This window comes from Haemaphysalis longicornis, unplaced genomic scaffold, assembly GCF_048455015.1.
Source record: "Haemaphysalis longicornis isolate Haplotype H1 unplaced genomic scaffold, Haemaphysalis longicornis Haplotype H1 scaffold_15, whole genome shotgun sequence".
Taxonomy (NCBI): Eukaryota; Metazoa; Arthropoda; class Arachnida; order Ixodida; family Ixodidae; genus Haemaphysalis; species Haemaphysalis longicornis.
In genome coordinates this window covers 15,491,292-15,511,325 of record NW_027526257.1, presented here as the reverse complement: position 1 = coordinate 15,511,325, position 20,034 = coordinate 15,491,292, and the positions used below count along the sequence as shown (strand labels likewise).

Below are 20,034 nucleotides of genomic sequence, written 5' to 3'. Positions count from 1 at the left end.
GCGTGGCATCATGGCGGCATTCATGTTTAGACACATTTTTGAGCCAGCTTTACCCGCCTGCTATGGGGCCCGCGCAGCTTTGTACTACCCGGAAGTACTGCCCGGAAGCCGCTTGCGCAGCGCCCTCTGGGCAGCGCAGGAGGCCTATAAATCTTCCCTCGCAACTCCACCGCGGGCAAGGCAACGAAAGCTGCGCCTCTCTCCAGGAGAGTGGGGCGGCGTAAAGCCCTCCATCACGGACAGGGCCGCTTTTTTAAGTAGCGCCATCCTTTGAAGAGTGCCGCCGCCGTGTTCCGCTTCCGTATCCGCCTACTTCCGCTTCCGCAACTGCGCTTTCCGGTTCCGCGGGATGCGGAATATCTGCTTCCTTCCGCCAAGAACTGTCACACACATGGCGGCTCTCATGTTTACTGGCGCTAGAGTACACTCTAACTGGCGCATTTACGTCGCTTTCTACGCCCAAGTAGGCTGTTTTTTACACAACGTGAGAAACAAACAGTTGTAACGGTTCCTCCGTGACTGAGCCCGACCCGTGGTAGTCCTTCGCTTGATGTCTTCGGTGCGTCGCGAAGAATGCCGTCGTGGTGCTGCGCCCCCGGCTGCTCGACACGGTCGAACAGGGGAAAGTCTCTTTTCTCGTTACCATTTGCGAAGCACGACACCGAGAGACTGGACGTCTGGTTGCAACGCATTGGACGCGCAAGTTTCCAGCCTAGGAAGCATTCCAAGCTCTGCGAGGTACGTGCGTGCGTGAAAAGCTTGACCTCGTCGGGTATTTACGTTACCGGGATGTGTATATCAACTGGCGTAAGAGCAAACTTTGCGGGGTAAATAAAGCGCGCATTACTTATCAGATTTCAGCTGGCTGCCATTGTCATCCTTGAATGCACATTATTACATCAGTATTGCTGTGTAAGTGTCGCTGACGAGTACATTCGTACTGCACACGCAATACCGGCTTTCGTTACTTTCAGGTACTTTGGCGGTTACTTAAACTGCGAAAACGAAGCTGTGATATGTCGCGTTCGTTCTGTAAAACATTCGAAAATCTTCTCTGATCTGTGATGCACAACTTAGTGGAAGTAAATTTCTCTTTAAAAAAGCGGCCGTGAATGCCGATAGAGGATCTTCGCTACAAGCGCATCATTTTGCGATTTCCAGCTGTTGTATTTCAACTACACCTTCATAAGGTTCCAATCGTGTAGCATAAATTTTCGTAACAGGAATGACAAGGAAACAAGTTCTGAATTTAGTCATAACTCACCTAAATGCGTTTACTCACTGGGCGTAACTATAGACATTGCAATCTGTTCCTGATCCAAATAACTCTCAGTAAGCACCCGTGCCTTAGCTGCTGTGCTACAAAGGACGCCATTTATTGGTGCCGGTTTATTTCTTCAAAGTACAGGTCACAAGCTAGCCATCCTGGCTTGAACATGTTTGAGAACTAATAATTCTCTTCACCTGCATAGGACCACTTTGCGGACGACCAGTTCGAGCCTGCAGTGCTTAAAAACTATGGTGTGAAGAAGCTGAAATGCACGGCTGTGCCTTCACTGTTTCGTCTCGTACCACAGAATCCAGGTAGGCACAAACGACACATCGCAATGCCACAGTCTCAAAAGGGAACATTTTCATAATCGTTCATGGCATGCAGTTCAGCCAATTTTATTTCATTGCTGTGCAGGTACAGTAAACGACCATGGATGCTTGTCCAGACAACCCGGAAAAGAAAACGAACAAGGTACGTTGAAAAAGATTTCCAGTGACGGCTTGAAAAGATTTCTACCAATAAATCGTTTTGCGGATTGTCATTCCTATCAATTGTAGTAATCATGCTGAAGTTTAGTGCACACAAACTAGCCTAACTGGTTAAATGTCTGGTTGTTCATGATATTTTGTTACACTGAGTAATTTACTCCATGCACTGCACTTCCAGGAGGACCATCAAGCCACTTGTTTTCACAGGTGGCTGTGCCGTCGCCTTACTCCAAGCAGTTGGTCCCTCGACAGCCACTCGCTCCATTGACCACACTGACACAAGGTACATAGGACTGCCTTGGAGAGGTTCAAGTAAACTAGAGTGCATCATGAAATGTCTCGTGGATTGGTTAGAATAACAGTGACAAATACCGTACGCTAGCCTTAAGTTTCACAACCTCCTTTGCCTCAATATACTAGCTTTAAGGCTCCTCTATACTGGTCTCATGCACAGCCATAAGCACCAGCCACTTTTACCACTGACCTCAGTTTCTGTGAAATTCTTCATTTACCGTGCTTAAGGTGTGATACGTGTGCGACTTGTGTGCTTCCGTAATGTCACCAGGTCATTCATTGTACTTTTTGCATTCACATTTTTCCCAGACTCGGGCTGTGCGAGTGCAGCGATTGGCAGGTCGCTGCTGACGCCCCGGCAGGCATTGCCCGCCACGTCCAGCCCAGGGCCAGATGGCAGAGGTCCTGCCAATGCAACTGACGCAGCTGGTACGTGCACACAACGCGTGGGGTCATGCAACTGCAAGTGCCTTCGTTCCTGTAATGTGCTATTGACTTTTCATGCGTGCAAACTTTTCAGTGTTCACCGTTGTGAGCCCGCCTGCTGGCCGGTCACTGCTCGGAACGCCGACAAGGTTCTCCCCTACACCCAGTCGGCACCGTGGTAGGCACAAATTTGTCAAACTGCCACATAGTGTGCGACTTGTGTGTTTCCGTAACATCTGCAGGTCATTCATTGGGCTTTTTGCATTCACATTTTTCCCAGACTCGGGCTGTGCGAGTGCAGCGGTCGGCAGGTCGCTGCTGACGCCCCGGCAGGCATTACCCGCCACGTCCAGCCCAGGGCCAGATGGCAGAGGTCCTGCCAATGCAACTGACGCAGCTGGTACGTGCACACATCGCGTGGGGTCATGCAACTGCAAGTGCCTTCGTTCCTGTAATGTGCTATTGACTTTTCATGCGTGCAAACTTTTCAGTGTTCACCGTTGTGAGCCCGCCTGCTGGCCGGTCACTGCTCGGAACGCCGACAAGGTTCTCCCCTACACCCAGTCGGCACCGTGGTAGGCACAAATTTGTCAAACTGCCACATAGTGTGCGACTTGTGTTTCCGTAACATCTGCAGGTCATTCATTGGGCTTTTTGCATTCACATTTTTCCCAGACTCGGGCTGTGCGAGTGCAGCGGTCGGCAGGTCGCTGCTGACGCCCCGGCAGGCATTACCCGCCACGTCCATCCCAGGGCCAGATGGCAGAGGTCCTGCCAATGCAACTGACGCAGCTGGTACGTGCACACAACGCGTGGGGTCATGCAACTGCAAGTGCCTTCGTTCCTGTAATGTGCTATTGACTTTTCATGCGTGCAAACTTTTCAGTGTTCACCGTTGTGAGCCCGCCTGCTGGCCGGTCACTGCTCGGAACGCCGACAAGGTTCTCCCCTACACCCAGTCGGCACCGTGGTAGGCACAAATTTGTCAAACTGCCACATAGTGTGCGACTTGTGTGTTTCCGTAACATCTGCAGGTCATTCATTGGGCTTTTTGCATTCACATTTTTCCCAGACTCGGGCTGTGCGAGTGCAGCGGTCGGCAGGTCGCTGCTGACGCCCCGGCAGGCATTACCCGCCACGTCCAGCCCAGGGCCAGATGGCAGAGGTCCTGCCAATGCAACTGACGCAGCTGGTACGTGCACACATCGCGTGGGGTCATGCAACTGCAAGTGCCTTCGTTCCTGTAATGTGCTATTGACTTTTCATGCGTGCAAACTTTTCAGTGTTCACCGTTGTGAGCCCGCCTGCTGGCCGGTCACTGCTCGGAACGCCGACAAGGTTCTCCCCTACACCCAGTCGGCACCGTGGTAGGCACAAATTTGTCAAACTGCCACATAGTGTGCGACTTGTGTTTCCGTAACATCTGCAGGTCATTCATTGGGCTTTTTGCATTCACATTTTTCCCAGACTCGGGCTGTGCGAGTGCAGCGGTCGGCAGGTCGCTGCTGACGCCCCGGCAGGCATTACCCGCCACGTCCAGCCCAGGGCCAGATGGCAGAGGTCCTGCCAATGCAACTGACGCAGCTGGTACGTGCACACAACGCGTGGGGTCATGCAACTGCAAGTGCCTTCGTTCCTGTAATGTGCTATTGACTTTTCATGCGTGCAAACTTTTCAGTGTTCACCGTTGTGAGCCCGCCTGCTGGCCGGTCACTGCTCGGAACGCAGACAATGTTGTCCCCTACACCCAGTCGGCACCGTGGTAGGCACAAATTTGTCAAACTGCCACATAGTGTGCGACTTGTGTGTTTCCGTAACATCTGCAGGTCATTCATTGGGCTTTTTGCATTCACATTTTTCCCAGACTCGGGCTGTGCGAGTGCAGCGGTCGGCAGGTCGCTGCTGACGCCCCGGCAGGCATTGCCCGCCACGTCCAGCCCAGGGCCAGATGGCAGAGGTCCTGCCAATGCAACTGACGCAGCTGGTACGTGCACACAACGCCGAGGGTCATGCAAATGCAAGTGCCTTCGTTCCTGTAATGTGCTATTGACTTTTCATGCGTGCAAACTTTTCAGTGTTCACCGTTGTGAGCCCGCCTGCTGGCCGGTCACTGCTCGGAACGCCGACAATGTTGTCCCCTACACCCAGTCGGCACCGTGGTAGGCACAAATTTGTCAAACTGCAACATAGTGTGCGACTTGTGTGTTTCCGTAACATCTGCAGGTCATTCATTGGGCTTTTTGCATTCACATTTTTCCCAGACTCCGGCTGTGCGAGTGCAGCTGTCGGCAGGTCGCTGCTGACGCCCCGGCAGGCATTGCCCGCCACGTCCAGCCCAGGGCCAGATGGCAGAGGTCCTGCCAATGCAACTGACGCAGCTGGTACGTGCACACAACGCCGAGGGTCATGCAACTGCAAGTGCCTTCGTTCCTGTAATGTGCTATTGACTTTTCATGCGTGCAAACTTTTCAGTGTTCACCGTTGTGAGCCCGCCTGCTGGCCGGTCACTGCTCGGAACGCCGACAATGTTGTCCCCTACACCCAGTCGGCACCGTGGTAGGCACAAATTTGTCAAACTGCCACATAGTGTGCGACTTGTGTGTTTCCGTAACATCTGCAGGTCATTCATTGGGCTTTTTGCATTCACATTTTTCCCAGACTCGGGCTGTGCGAGTGCAGCGGTCGGCAGGTCGCTGCTGACGCCCCGGCAGGCATTGCCCGCCACGTCCAGCCCAGGGCCAGATGGCAGAGGTCCTGCCAATGCAACTGACGCAGCTGGTACGTGCACACAACGCCGAGGGTCATGCAACTGCAAGTGCCTTCGTTCCTGTAATGTGCTATTGACTTTTCATGCGTGCAAACTTTTCAGTGTTCACCGTTGTGAGCCCGCCTGCTGGCCGGTCACTGCTCGGAACGCCGACAATGTTGTCCCCTACACCCAGTCGGCACCGTGGTAGGCACAAATTTGTCAAACTGCCACATAGTGTGCGACTTGTGTGTTTCCGTAACATCTGCAGGTCATTCATTGGGCTTTTTGCATTCACATTTTTCCCAGACTCCGGCTGTGCGAGTGCAGCTGTCGGCAGGTCGCTGCTGACGCCCCGGCAGGCATTGCCCGCCACGTCCAGCCCAGGGCCAGATGGCAGAGGTCCTGCCAATGCAACTGATGCAGCTGGTACGTGCACACAACGCCGAGGGTCATGCAACTGCAAGTGCCTTCGTTCCTGTAATGTGCTATTGACTTTTCATGCGTGCAAACTTTTCAGTGTTCACCGTTGTGAGCCCGCCTGCTGGCCGGTCACTGCTCGGAACGCCGACAATGTTGTCCCCTACACCCAGTCGGCACCGTGGTAGGCACAAATTTGTCAAACTGCCACATAGTGTGCGACTTGTGTGTTTCCGTAACATCTGCAGGTCATTCATTGGGCTTTTTGCATTCACATTTTTCCCAGACTCGGGCTGTGCGAGTGCAGCGGTCGGCAGGTCGCTGCTGACGCCCCGGCAGGCATTGCCCGCCACGTCCAGCCCAGGGCCAGATGGCAGAGGTCCTGCCAATGCAACTGACGCAGCTGGTACGTGCACACAACGCGTGGGGTCATGCAAATGCAAGTGCCTTCGTTCCTGTAATGTGCTATTGACTTTTCATGCGTGCAAACTTTTCAGTGTTCACCGTTGTGAGCCTGCCTGCTGGCCGGTCACTGCTCGGAACGCCGACAATGTTGTCCCCTACACCCAGTCGGCACCGTGGTAGGCACAAATTTGTCAAACTGCAACATAGTGTGCGACTTGTGTGTTTCCGTAACATCTGCAGGTCATTCATTGGGCTTTTTGCATTCACATTTTTCCCAGACTCCGGCTGTGCGAGTGCAGCTGTCGGCAGGTCGCTGCTGACGCCCCGGCAGGCATTGCCCGCCACGTCCAGCCCAGGGCCAGATGGCAGAGGTCCTGCCAATGCAACTGACGCAGCTGGTACGTGCACACAACGCGTGGGGTCATGTAACTGCAAGTGCCTTCGTTCTTGTAATATAAATGCATTCTGATTAGAGTTAGACGGGCAAAAGTACTGCATTGCATTGTTTATTTTCAGGGCCAAACAGTGACGATTCCTTGCAAACGGAAATCTCCGAGCTGAAAAGGAAGCTTGCTTTGGCACAGCGAAAAGTCAGCGCCCTCATGGTGGAAAATGAAAATCTTCGAGCAGGTGCGCAGTGCAATTCCATCAAATTCATGACATGATCTATGCTTTCATATAAAGGGCCATTTCCAGATTTTTTGCATTACCTATGCAGGCGTTGTTGGCTACCTGAACCCCGACCAGGCGACTTGCCTGCAGAAGAACACTATGCGAGGTTCAACATGGAGCGATGAAACAGTCATGAAGGCTTTGAAACTGAAACTCTCCTGCAGATCTAAAGGCTACGGCGTAGCTAGGGAATTAGGAATGCCTCTGCCATCAGAAAGGACGCTGCAGCGGAAAATAGAGAATTTCAAGTTTTCCCCTGGACTCCTAACAGAAGTTATGGACCTTCTTAAGATCAAGGTTTGTGTCTACACTCTTGTTTTCTAACAATCCATGATGCTGTGGGTAATTTGTTTGTCTATTTTTTCTGTTCAGGTGGGCGAGCTTTCTGAACAGGAGCGTCATGCAGTGCTGATGCTGGATGAAATGCAGATCGCAAAGGGTTTGGATTTTGATCCTTCGACGGGGACACTTCTTGGGCGACCGACTGTTCCATTGTGCAACAACTCCTTGCCGGAATCTTGCCATGCAACACATGCACTCGTTTTCATGCTGGGAGGCATTTCCACCCGGTGGAAGCAGGCGGTGGCATATGAATTGACTGGACATTCGTTTCATGCCGAAACCATTAAAAATAAGATTAATGCCATAATTCGTGCTTGTGAAGAAATTGGAATTAAGATCCAAGGCATCGTCACCGACATGGGCCCTTGCAATCAAGGGCTGTGGAGTTCTTATGGTATTAAGATTAGTAGGAAGAGTCGACAGTCTCATGTACCGCACCCTATTGACTCCAGCAGGCGTCTCTACTTTTTCGCTGATGCGCCACATCTTTTGAAAAATCTGATAGGGCAGTTGACGCAAGGAGACAAAATAGAGTTGCCGGACGATATAGTGACGAAGTACAAACTCCCCGGTAGAGTGGTTTCTCTTGAGCATGTTGAAGAGCTGCTAGAACTTGAGGAAGGTAAGGAATTTCAACTTGCTCCCAGGTTAAAAAAGTCCTGCCTAAATTCCTCACATTATGACAAGATGAAGGTTGGCCCTGCATACTCGCTGCTGAGCCACGACACGGCAGCTGCGTTGCACTACAATGTGCAAAAAGGGGAACTAGATGAAGAGGCAACAACAACTGCGTGGTTTATAGACAAAATAAACACCTGGTTCACGCTGCTCACATCGCGAACGAGAAAGCAGGCTGAAAGACATCTAGGTGTACAAGGGGATGCTTTCTTTGACGAGATGATCACTTTGTTTGAGAACATGAAGATCGTAGGAAAAGATGGTAAATGGAAGCCCTTCCAGACAGGAGCTATATTAGCTACAATGTCGGCACAGTTGCTACAGCAGCACCTTGTCACTATGGAAGGCTTTGTTTTTGTCCTCCTTTCTCGCTTCAGCCAAGACGCGTTGGAAAACTTCTTTTCAACGATAAGGATGAATAATGCTGTGCCCTCGCCGCGCGAGTTCAAGTGTGCACTGCGCAGTGCAGCACTCTCGCAGTTTCTGCGTGCAAACCCAAAGGGCAACTACATGTGCTCAGATGGTGTTGCACTAGTGGGTATTCAGGGCAAGCAACAGCCGTGCACTGTTGTTATCTTTCGCCCGACGCCTGAAACCCTAGAAAACATAGTTGTTGATGAGGGGTTTCGGTACGTTTGCGGCTACACAGTAAGCCAAATAATGAAAAACTTTAAGACATGCCACAACTGCGCCGAGGCCATCACAGGTAGCTGCTCAGACCTTGCAGAAAATGACTGGCTTCGGGTCAAGTCTTATCTGCCCCACAAAGTTTCACTGGTTGTGCCTTCAAAGGCAGCTTCTGAGCTGTTGAAGCTCTGTGAGGCCTTCTTTGGGAGCAATGTGGAAAGCCTTTTGCAGAACAGGGCTTCATTGGTGCACATCAAGAAGGAAATTTTTAAAGATATGGTGACCGACATACCAACATGCCATGATGTGCCACGCAAACTGGTCACTGCATTTTTGAGGACGAGAATTCACATTTTTCTCAAAAACAAGAATGAAGCCTTAGTCAAAGAAGCGCCGCAACCGAAATGTGGAAGCCGAAGTGTCGGCATGCGTGAGGCAGTAAGGGCAATTAGGTAAGATGAGGTTGTCAGAAGTATGTAGCAGGTTCATAGTCTCAGTTCATACTGGCTTATCAGCTTGGCTAATAACGGATTCCACTGCAGAGAGTTCACGTAGGTATTCGTAGAACCGCATTGCAACCATATTGCAAGTGTTACCTCTGTCTGTTGAAAGGCGATCCTTAGTGTCAACTATCTTTTCTGTGTCGTGTGTGGGGCTGTTATGGGTTGTTGGCGTTTTTGAATTTGTGTGCCAACTAGTTTGCATGCTTAAGGGTCTTGTAATGAAAGTGTGCAGTTTCTAGTCAGCATGTTCTCTTGTCGCATTACGCTGTTTTGAGGTTTCGAGTCTCAATGTTTCTGTATTTGTGTGTACCACTCAGTTTGAGTGCTAATCTAGTAGCTTTGTTTTATCCATATGCCTAGCCATTGTAGTTCTGTTGACATTTTGAGTGTCCATGCCATGCAGACTAGCATCTGCCGTGGCCATGGTTGGTTGTAAACAGCACGGCATACAGTCAACAGTCCTAGCAGTGCATCTCTCTTAGGAGCCGTAAATCTCGCTGCCCAATATGGCAATATTCACGGGCGCTTGTCTTCGCACCGTTCTCATCAGTCTTGGGTAGTAACTAGTTACTTGTAACTGTATCTAGTCACTTTGAAGTTAGAGGGCCCTCTAACTGTAACATTGTTACCCTTTTACGGAGTAACTGTCACAGTAACTACCATTGCAGTTACTTTATTTTTTTTATAGAAAACTATCCTATAGCAACACTTGTTACGGGCCGACGTACAGTTTATGCTTTCTACTGCTTCGGACTTTTTTGTATCTCCACCTTTTTCCTTTCCATAACACTGCTTTGCTCACAGTTTAGAAAGGGTCCCGAGAGGGTGGATTTTCTTTCCAGCAAAAGATCAAGGTCAGAGGTTGTTGGTATCTAAAACTATTCCTTCGCCTTGAGCGAACAGACACACACAACAAAGAAACTGGAAATTACACCCCCGAAAAAAGGGAATCTTTCGGTTGCAAACTTTGAGAAACAGCGCACCCTACGTTACAATGAATTTTGTCGATGAGTTCCTCCACACAACGGGTGCATCAGTAAAAAAGTTAATGCAACAAAATTAGGCGCACATAAGGATTGTTGTTGTTAGGCTTGAGTGCACCCCTCTTTAGGTTCCCTTCACCTACAGTTTTACTAAAGCCCCTGCATGCTGCCCTTCTGCACTGCCTAGGTTGAGGGGCTTTAGGTTTTACCATGTGCAATATAAACTTTATCGTTTGGTTTGTGATATGTTGTTTTCCTAGCGTCGGTAACTAACACTTACTTTTTGCTGGTAACATGCCCACGACTGGTTCTCATCCACTATTCATTGGCGCAGCATTTGATGTGATGCTGAAGAGTCTTTCAAATGTAGTGTGCAATTCCTAGCTGGCATGTTTTTTTGCCACATAGTGCAGTTTTTAGGCTTTGCGTCTTGATGTTTCTGCATTTCTGTGTGCCGCTCAGTTTGAATGCTAATCTAGTAGCTTTGTTTTATCTACATGCCTAGCCATTATAATTCTGTTGGCATTTTGTGTCCATGCCATGTGAACTATCATCCGACAAGGTAATGGTTGGTTTTAACAGCCCGTTGTATAGGGCTATGGAACAATCCCACCTGTGCGTCTTTCTTCAGAGCCGCAAATCTCGCTGCCAAAAATTGCAGTGTTCAGGGGCACTTGTTGTTGTACTGTTCTCAACCACTATTTATTGGCTCGGCAGTTGATGTGCATGCTTGAAGGTCTTTCAGCAAAACTGTGCAGTTTCTAGTCAGCATGTTTTTAATGCATAATGCAGTTCTTAGGTCTTAAGTCTGTTTCTCCATTTCTGTGTACCACTCAGTTTGAGTGCTAATTTGGCAGCTTTGTTTTATTTACTTGCACAGTCATGGGAATTCTTTGTGTATATTGTATTTTTGTGCAGTTGTTGAGTGCTTAGTCGTGTTACGTTATGTACCATACGTAGTCCTTGCAATTGCGTTGTTTACGGTTTTTCTGTGCAGGTGGCTACCATAATTGAAGGATTATTTTGCAACTTTGAAGGAGCATGTTCTGTGCTTTCTAGAGCTTACCAGCTGGCAGATGCTTGGTTGAAATGAAAACGGCCCAGAGCACAACTGAAAGCACTTATGAAAAACTTCGAATATCTGGAAACTGATTTGTCCGAAGTTGTGAACGAAATAAACATACTTAAGTGGAAGGTTTGAGTGCTGGTTATTTTGGCAGAAACCATAACAGGCATACAAGATGTACTGCTTTCAGTAACTAATGCACCGGTGCGGTGGAAATGATTGTTTCTATTCAATTGTTTTATTAGCCACAGTAAGCATTGTACAATGTGTCCGCTCACTGACTAGCCGGAGTCATTGGCCACAAAAAACAAAAACAAAAAAAAAACGGCGCGGGGAAAATTCGTCAGTAATCTCGACGAAACCCACTGACAATCTGGTTTTCCTTCCTTTTTTCTGGACGGAACTTGCACACTTCACGTTAATTTCGTCCAGACAAAACACTACTAGACACAGCCATAATAAAAAGATGAACTTGTTCCGCGCTGCTGCCTGTACTCGGCAGTGAGCACTGCGCATAGCTCTTACAGCGAGAGCGCAAGTGCTCCACACGAGGTCGCGGGTTCGATTTCCGGCCGCGGCGGCCGCTCATCTGATGGAGGCGAAAAGCAAAAACGCCCGTGTGTACGAGATTTCGGCGCACGTTAAAAATCCCCAGGTGGTCAAAATTAATCCGGAGCCCTCCACTACGGCGCGCCTCATCGCCTGCATTCCGTCGGCGCGTGAAACCCCACAATCAATCAAATCAAGTGCTCCGCTAATCACGAATACATCACTTCGTTCACCACCACACCAAGAACTCCCGGCGTTGACTTGCAATTACTGGGCGACGGCCTCCGACGTTATAACCACAAAACAAACGTTTTAGCGTAAGTGGTGCTGCTTCAATGAACGCTCAACCAGGGCTACTTCATAGTGCTGCATCGCCGCGGGACGAAGGAAGCACGGCAAGCGGGATAAGTGTCGCACGCGTACATTGATTCACAGTCCGCGTCTCGTGCTCACGGACGACAGACATCACTCATTATGGAAGCGCAACATCGAAACTCGCATGAAGACTGCAAAGCCAATACGCCTGTAGTTACAACCGCTCGCTCCGCTCATGCTTTTTCATGCGCACTACACGTAGCCTGAGTAAACCTTGTCAACATCACATCTTCTCGCTGCAGCAACATACGAAATAACGTGCAAAGCAAAATTACAACTCAAACCAGTGGAATGCTTGTGCGTGCCGTCAGCCAGCGACAGCACCACCGGTCGTGGACAGCACAGAGTGACAGCGTCGCGGAATTCGGCGGCGGAAACGGCGTCACTTGCGCCCCTACTCCATGGCGGTTCTTCCGCTTCCGCAGCTCGGGGAAGAGGACGGGGAAGGGCAGGTTGGCGCTACTTAACCTAGGCGGACGAGAGCAGTATGGAGGGGCTTTAGGGCGGCGCGCTGCGCTCTGTTCGGCAGCCTTCGATATGTCACAGGCCGGGGAGTCTTGTCCTTTTCTCCGCAACGTGGACGGGTCTATTCCCGGTCTGGTGCCACAAAAAAGCAGGCATGACGGCCTGGTCGCAAGCAAGCGCTCAGGCTGGTAGGGCGTTTTTGAAGCAATAAACGTTTGTTGTCGAGTGGGCTCGTTGAAAGTGGAATATTTAGTTCGTCACTCAAACTCCGCGCGCACTCAAAACAAAAGAAACACCAAAAGCATGCCGACAGGTTCAGGCATAGAAGAGGTTGATACACAGTGCCGACGACGGCGGATCGTCACAGGAAATGCCAGAATTTAGCCGCGAAGTTGACCAGCGACAGCCAATAGAACAGCCAGGACAGCCATGGCCCGATTGACGTCGCAGAGGCCATGCCAGGGGTGCATAATGAGGAGAATTGAAGAGAGCGCGGTTGGTTTTCCCACTTCGTTCACAGCGATTTGCGCGCTTACCGCTTCACGTGCACGTGTAATATTTGGCTGGGGTGTTCCTGGCAGTGTAATCTAAACGTCCCGCAGGATTACTTGCACTGCACGAAGAGTGTTGCAGTGTCCCTTAAACAGAAGAGAGGGGGGGGGGGTGTTCCCGAATAAACCCCCATTGAATATTCCTGTCGGTTGCCTTTGTCATGCCTGTCTCCCACTTGGACCTGTGGATACGGCAGCCGCATGCGCTGGATTACCTAGTGTGACCCTCACCACAAACTGAAGTGAACAAACTAACACCAAATTACCCAAAAGATATAGAAAAAAAGAAATAGCCGCGTATCTGCTCCTTTCATTGCAAATGTCACCGAAAGATGATAGTCGACTGGCGCCCCTACCAAGTAAATGCCTCCCGTCTCTTTCCCGCTCACCACTCATGCTGTTAAAGGAGTACTGACACGAAATTTCAAAGCTGAGATAACTATGTAAAACACTTCCTTTTTATCAGGAGATATCTCCCAGCAAGTTTCAACAGCAACCGCTCAGCGAAACATATTTAAATCCATTTTAATCTTCGCCCGCACGAGAAAGCCCAGAGCGGGCCGACGTGACATCATCTGCTACGTGCCCCAAACTGCCGACGTCGGGGCTCCCGTGACGAAGCCGACGCGCTGGCTGTGGTTGGCGCGCGCTGCTCGGGAGTGTGTACACGTCATGGTTTTGGGACTGACGTCATGCTGCCCGGGCCTGTGGGGACGGCGAAAACGTCGGCCGGTCTGGGCGCGCGCGTGCGCTCGCACGCGCGCGCTTCCAGAGAGGCAGCGATACGGCAAGAATGGTGACGCCATGTGATACATGCTGTCATGGTGGCCGCTCGGCGTTTTTTCGTCGAAACCGAAACTGGCACGAATAAACGACGCCGTAAATGAATGTTTACGCTGCGCTCGACCGTCTAATCTGTCATTCTATGATTAGTGGGCTGGTAGGCACGCATAGCAGCGAAAAAAACGTAACATAAAAATTTCGTGTCAGTAGTCCTTTAAAGGAGCCATGAAGAGAAAACACAAGTTTGGTTCATTCCAAAGATTGTCTCGTTAGAATCATACCGACACCACTTTTCACGTAAACTTCGCTCAAATAAGCTACATAATTAGGAAAAACGGGAATGGTCATGCGACCCACCAGCTCATTTCCCGCAACAGAACCTGTGATGTCACATGGGCGAAGCTCTGCGATTGGCGAAGGCTGGCAGAAGCAGACGCAAATTAGGTAGAGCTTACAAACTAGACGAACGAGCGATTTGCGCTTAAATTTAGGGCACATTATTTACAAAGCAATAGGAATGATGGGACAAACAGTGGAAGTTACGAAAGCACATGTAAACATAGAAGTACTGATGCGTTCTGCTGTTCGTACTGCGCACAGCATGCTTTGGTTTAGCTGCACAGTACTACGGGGCTTGGGGTTGTCTCAGACGACACTGGCCGATTGACGCAAGCAACGGTGTCTTACGTGACCCCATTTGTCGAGCGAGCACTGTTTCAGGGAACGAATATTTTCTCCCAGAACAAAAACAAGCCAGGTTTAAATGCGGGCAAAAACAAACCAAACGCTTGCCACGGTATGGTGGCGCCATCTAGGTTACGGAACGTAAAGAAACGCGGGAACAAACCAACACCGCTACAGGGTGGAGACAACCTTTGAACGGTCCCGTGCCGCCGCAATTGGGCCAACCGGCTCAACGCGTTATTCTTTTCGTTTCCCACGAGACCTAGCAACGCGAAACAGACAATATGATTCAAACTTCTTCAGTAAACCGCGTTGCGGCGATAATTTTAGCGCGGTTTTGACACAATGACTTGCTTCGGAGGCGAGCGAGCAACTGAACATGGCGGCGCCAGCGTTACGTGTCTCTACCCTGTACGGCAGATGCGTGAATGAAGGTACTCTAGGCTGCAGAGCGGTCGGTTCCCGTGATGTCACTTGGGGCCACGAAAACGCACGATTGAGCGGGAAAATCAAAATTTTAACCTAAATTGTTTTTTTTTTTTCTTAGTGAATAAAGCACTGTTTGTATCCGGACAAGCGCTGGGGGCACTATAAAACACGAAATCTTTCGAATAAAACCAACTTGCATTTTCTCTTCATGGCTCCTTTAATATCCCGTCTCGTCCCTTCCTAGATAACACGCTAGAGGTTTACTCAAGTCAATTTATATTTACGGCGTTCCACTTCTCCAAGTAGGGTGTCGCGATGCCAGCGCTGCCGTATGGCGGAGACATGTGTAAACTAAGGCACCCTGCTACAACGTTCATTCGCCTCGAGCTTCGCGATCGCTGCGCCGCCTGCCGCCGCTTCACCGCGGCGTTGACGGGATGTGCGCTGCGTCGCTGATAGGGGCTCGTGCAGAGTTTTTATTCTGTTTCGCTTCTTTTCGCCTTTCCGCACCCTAAAAAAACTCGTTATGGTGACGTCTATCAGCAAAGAGTACGTTTAGGTAACTTAAAAAGCAGCTGCGTCTTCGTAGAGCACGCGATCGCCTGCAAGAGCTACCCGGGGACGCCGTTCTGCGCGCATCGTCGCCGCTCTTTCGGGCGTCGGCGACAATAGCAGCAAATTACCCCTGTCACCTCCAAATACGTCAGGCTCAAATGAATTCTACTGTCGCCTCGTTTAGACTTGATACTGGCACAGTGAGAGGTTGGCTTCATTTTGCAGCCTGGACAACGAATGCGGTTTCGTTTCGAATATATACGTCACAGAAATATATGTTTCGGGATGTGATTAGCCAATCCCGGACAATAACTTATGCCTTTTACAAGAATAGAAACCATGCCAAAATGTTAAGTATATTTCAAGCCTGTATGTTGTTGAATATGTACCCACACACGCCTTATAACAAGAACCAAGGCAATCTAATATGAAACCACGAAAAAATACATGCTGTGCAAGTGCGGAAGAAACATAATAGCTCTAAATTAAACAAAAATACAGTGCAGCTTCTGGCATGCTAGAGACGTTCGTCGAAGCTCGCCAGAACAACTATACCCGAAATGCACTGCTATCACTGCTATTTCGCGAGATATAGGTGGGGGTTATACGGCAGGGGGACGCCATGTACAAATGCCGAGCGGAATCAAGCAATGAACGTTTTAGTAATCACACACACAAATATCGCGTTCACTGTCGTTTTCTTTTTCGACTTCAACGAACAGCGGACCGCTCGGCGGACGCATTTTTTGAAGTATTCAGGGCAGGCAGTTCACAAGCGATGAAAGGTGTCGTTGGAAGAGTGTGGTATGTGATAATGCCCTATGATTTCAGTTTCTCCTTTATTCGGCTGGCTCCCTGTGCGATGTGACGATATTTCGAAGAAGCGTTTAATCGCGGACCCCGATTATATTTTACGCCCGTCGGCGCGCTCCTCGCAGAGGATATATGTAGCAGACGAATGTTTGCGGGAGCTCCCCTCACGACAAGACGACTCTTTGTCGTGTGCTGATCCCTGAGTATAATTCTGGATTATCCATCGTACTTACGTTGAATATTCCCGACATTAACACACACTGGCTTGTAAATGGTGGTGTTCAATATCTGAGGTATATTATTGGCAAAAGTAACTGTCGTGCTGTCAGGTATGTGTTCCACTGAATATGTAAGCGCACAAAACTGATTTGCATCGTAATGTATACCCGTAGCACGAATATCTGAGGAACCGGTGGTTACGGAGACACTGCTAGTAAATTCAGGGCAGTGTAACTACAATCAGGTCCATGCATACGCCGGTTCCGCGACACTGGCCTGTGACACACACCTGGGGCTTATACAGACCGAATATATACCACACTAAGATCGCGTCAGAAGCATTTACACTCTGGTAAACACACCCCATGTGCGAACAGAGTGACTGCTCCCCATAAACATGGATTTCCAACACCCGCAAACGCTAAATCTCACTCGTGAACATACCGCAAAAGCAACGGTGACAGTGGGGAGCGGGACGGAGACTTTTTTTTTTTTTTTTTTTTATTTACGCAAGTACGCCCTTTGGCATAAACTAGATGTAGTCCAGCAGTCCCGTCTCCACAATGAAGTCGAGGAGGGGCCGGTATTGGGGACCGTGCGTCCAGCGGCGAAGGTCAGGTGGTCGTCCCGGGTGGTACCCAAGGGCCCTCATGTGACGAACTCGTGCTGCCTGGAGGCCCGAGCATGAACCAAGGAGGTGGTCCAGGGTCGCTTCAGTGGCAGGGGTTTTACAGAAGGGGCATGTTTCTGGGGGAACTTGCGTCCTCCATGAGGCCTTTATCGCCGGGGTCAAAGCTGCGCCCACGCGAATTCTCCGAAGCGCCACCTCCTCGCGGCGGGTTAAACCGCCAGGAAGGTCCGACCCACGCGGGGGAAGAAGGGCACGCGTGGAGCGCCGGAGAGACTCCTTGTGAATGATGAGGGTGTCACTCTGCGACAACTGGAGCAGGGGTAGCGGCCCAGTTACCCTCTGGGGATGGCAGGCCGTGTCAGCGTCAGTGTGGGCAGGTGTTGAACGTCTATTCCACAGAACTCGCACGGGACACGGAAAAGAGTTCACAATGCGATGCACATCGCAGGTCAAGTCGAGCGACTTGGCGACGCGTCGGAGTTCCCGGACTGCCTGTGTGGAGTCTGTGTACAGGTGAAGGCACGACGGCGGGTTTATGCGTAATCGAGGCTCTAATGAGGATAACCCATCCCGGATGGCCAGAAGTTCTGCCATGATTGAGGGAAGAGGTGCCTCGGTGAGGTATGAGCAGGTCTGCTGCAGTTCTGGATGAGTGGGGCACACAAGGCTGGTGTGTAGGAGATTTGGGGCCATGCCTGCGTCGACGTACACTTGCATTGCCTCGGCTGCGCCATCCGACTCCGAGGGAAAAGGGTTGGGCTGCAGGGACTGATTATGAAAACGGCGTATCCGGGTCAGTGGCCGGTTGTCTGTGGATTGGCTTCGGCTCCAAGGGGCAAGGTCAGGTGATTTTCGTAATATAACAGGTGACTTGGAATCGAAGTAGTGGGCCAATGCCGCAGCAACGGGAATTGTTTGAATTTTCAGGTGACGTGCCCTCCTCCGCTGTTCAACAAGCTCGTCGAGGGTGTTCAGCTGGGCCTCCGCTTGTAGCGTCGGAATTGGGGTCATACGAGGCAGGCCTGTGATAACTCGCATAGCCTCTCGGTTTACACTTTCCAGTAGGTCCCAGTCCCTTCGTGTGAGATGCTGAAACTGAGCTTGGTATATCAACCGGGGTTGCAAGACAGATCGAACTAGGATACGTGCCATGCGACTACAGGCACCGCCGGTCTTTTGTGAGATCCGTCGGAAGAGATGAAGCGTCTTGGAGGCTTTGCCGCGCACGCAGCGGATCCATGGAGCAGCGGACCCAGAGGCGTCTATTTCTACGCCAAGCACTCGCATTGACGATGCGGGATTGAGGGCACGGCCGTTTAAGGCCAAGGAGAGGGGCGTCTGGGAAAGACGACGTCGGCCCCACCTATTTGTGATCGACATGAAGGTCGTCTTTGCAGCCGAAAGTGTCAATCCAATCTTGGCACACCAATGCGCCGTTTTGTCTAGGGCCGCCTGGAAGCCTGCTTGCTGTCTGTTCAAATCTGCATGTACTGACCAGACTGTAATGTCGTCGGCGTAGATTAGAACGAAAATGTCCGGAATGGTAGCTAACTGCCACGCGAGGGGAAGGAGTGCCACATTAAACAACACTGGTGCCAACACAGAGCCCTGGGGTACTCCCCGCTCTGAGGTGAAATGCCCTACACTTTCCTTGCCGATTCGTATAGAAAAGGTACGACTGTCGAGGAAAGACCGCACCAAGTTGCAGACCATGACTGGAACTTTCAGCTGACGTAAGATGGTAAGGATCGCTGAGTGACTGACATGGTCATAAGCCTTTAGGACGTCCATGGTTAGGAGCGTTCGTATGCTGCGAGCTCTGCCACCCAAAAGTACCATGTTCGAAAGATGTTCCAGGCCATCTTCTGTACCGAGGTGTTGGCGGAAGCCTATCTGAGCTGGATGATACCACAGGTAGCGCTCAAGCCATCAGGACAGGCGAGTAGCGAGCATACGCTCCAGCAGCTTGCAGATAGTGCATGTCAATGCAATCGGCCTAAGGTTACTCATGCGGTCCACTGGCTTGCCTGGTTTTGGTATCGGAACCACTTCCGCATGTTTCCAGGAAGCTGGGAGCTCCCCTGAGGCCCAGATGGCGTTGAGTGAGTCAAGCATCCACTGAAGAGCTGGGCCATCAGCGTTCTTGAACACTTCATAGGTGATACCATCTGGTCCCGGAGCTGTGCGCAACATGGCCTGGTCGATGGCGGCCACAAATTCCGCCATTGTAAAGGGCCCTTGTATGCCATCAATGTCCACCTGAGTTGGGCACGCACCTGCTTCAGGAGGGAGGTAAAGTTGGCCGATGAATTGTGGTGGAGCCTGGTCGAACGCCGGGAAGAATGCTTTGGCTAACTCTGGGGCAAATTGTTTTGGCGTTTTCCCAGAGGCAAGGCACGCACTAGTGGCAGGGTCCGGTGGTCGTGCACCAGCTTCCATGCTGCGGAATGTCCGCCAGATGGAAGATGTCGTTGAGGACGGTCCAATGGACGCACACCAATCTAACCACCTTTGTCTAGAAAGGCGCTTCTCGTGGCGGCGGGCAGCGGCTGTGGCACGATTTAAAGAAGCTCGCAATTCTGGAGATCCTGGATACCGGTTCACAGCCCGTTCAGCACGACGACGAGCTGCCCATAATCGAAGGAGATGCAGGTCAGGAACTGGCCTAGACTCGTCCACCCAAGCTGTCCGCGTTGCGTCCTTAAGGGCGGCGCATAAAATAGGCACTGCATCGCATAGGGTTCCAGGTAGGGAGCTGTCTAACACCCTCCTAAACAAGTCCCAGTCAGTCACACGACAGCGGCGCCGTAGGCATCGTTGGGACCCTGGAGCTAAACCAAGACGTAAGGGATAGTGGTCACTGCCCCAACAGTCCGGCTCACGGTCCCATGAGACCGGAGTTACGCCTGTCCACCAGGAAAGGTCCGGGGCATAGGGGGGCGCGCGAGGATGATCCCAGCGACGTGTCGATATGTGCGGAGCATTGAGTAGCACAAACTGCTGGCTTGTAAATGTATCTAAGACTGCCACACCACGCGCACTGGACGAAGGGTAACC

The 20,034-nt window shown here is 50.8% G+C and overlaps 1 protein-coding gene across 1 annotated transcript; it reads left to right on the top strand.

Annotated features, from left to right (window-relative positions):
- Positions 1-440: 440 nt before the first annotated feature.
- On the top strand, positions 441-19,646 carry LOC144165877 (uncharacterized). The gene is made up of 25 exons (XM_077695632.1): positions 441-738; positions 1,473-1,584; positions 1,688-1,744; positions 1,940-2,044; positions 2,783-2,881; positions 2,973-3,056; positions 3,157-3,276; positions 3,368-3,451; positions 3,554-3,673; positions 3,765-3,848; positions 4,346-4,465; positions 4,557-4,640; positions 4,743-4,862; positions 4,954-5,037; positions 5,140-5,259; positions 5,351-5,434; positions 5,537-5,656; positions 5,748-5,831; positions 5,934-6,053; positions 6,145-6,228; positions 6,331-6,450; positions 6,569-6,682; positions 6,771-7,021; positions 7,097-8,278; positions 19,497-19,646. The coding sequence occupies exons 1-25, from the start codon at positions 574-576 to the stop codon at positions 19,644-19,646; spliced, it is 3,867 nt and encodes a 1,288-aa protein (XP_077551758.1). The 5' UTR covers positions 441-573.
- Positions 19,647-20,034: the final 388 nt, after the last annotated feature.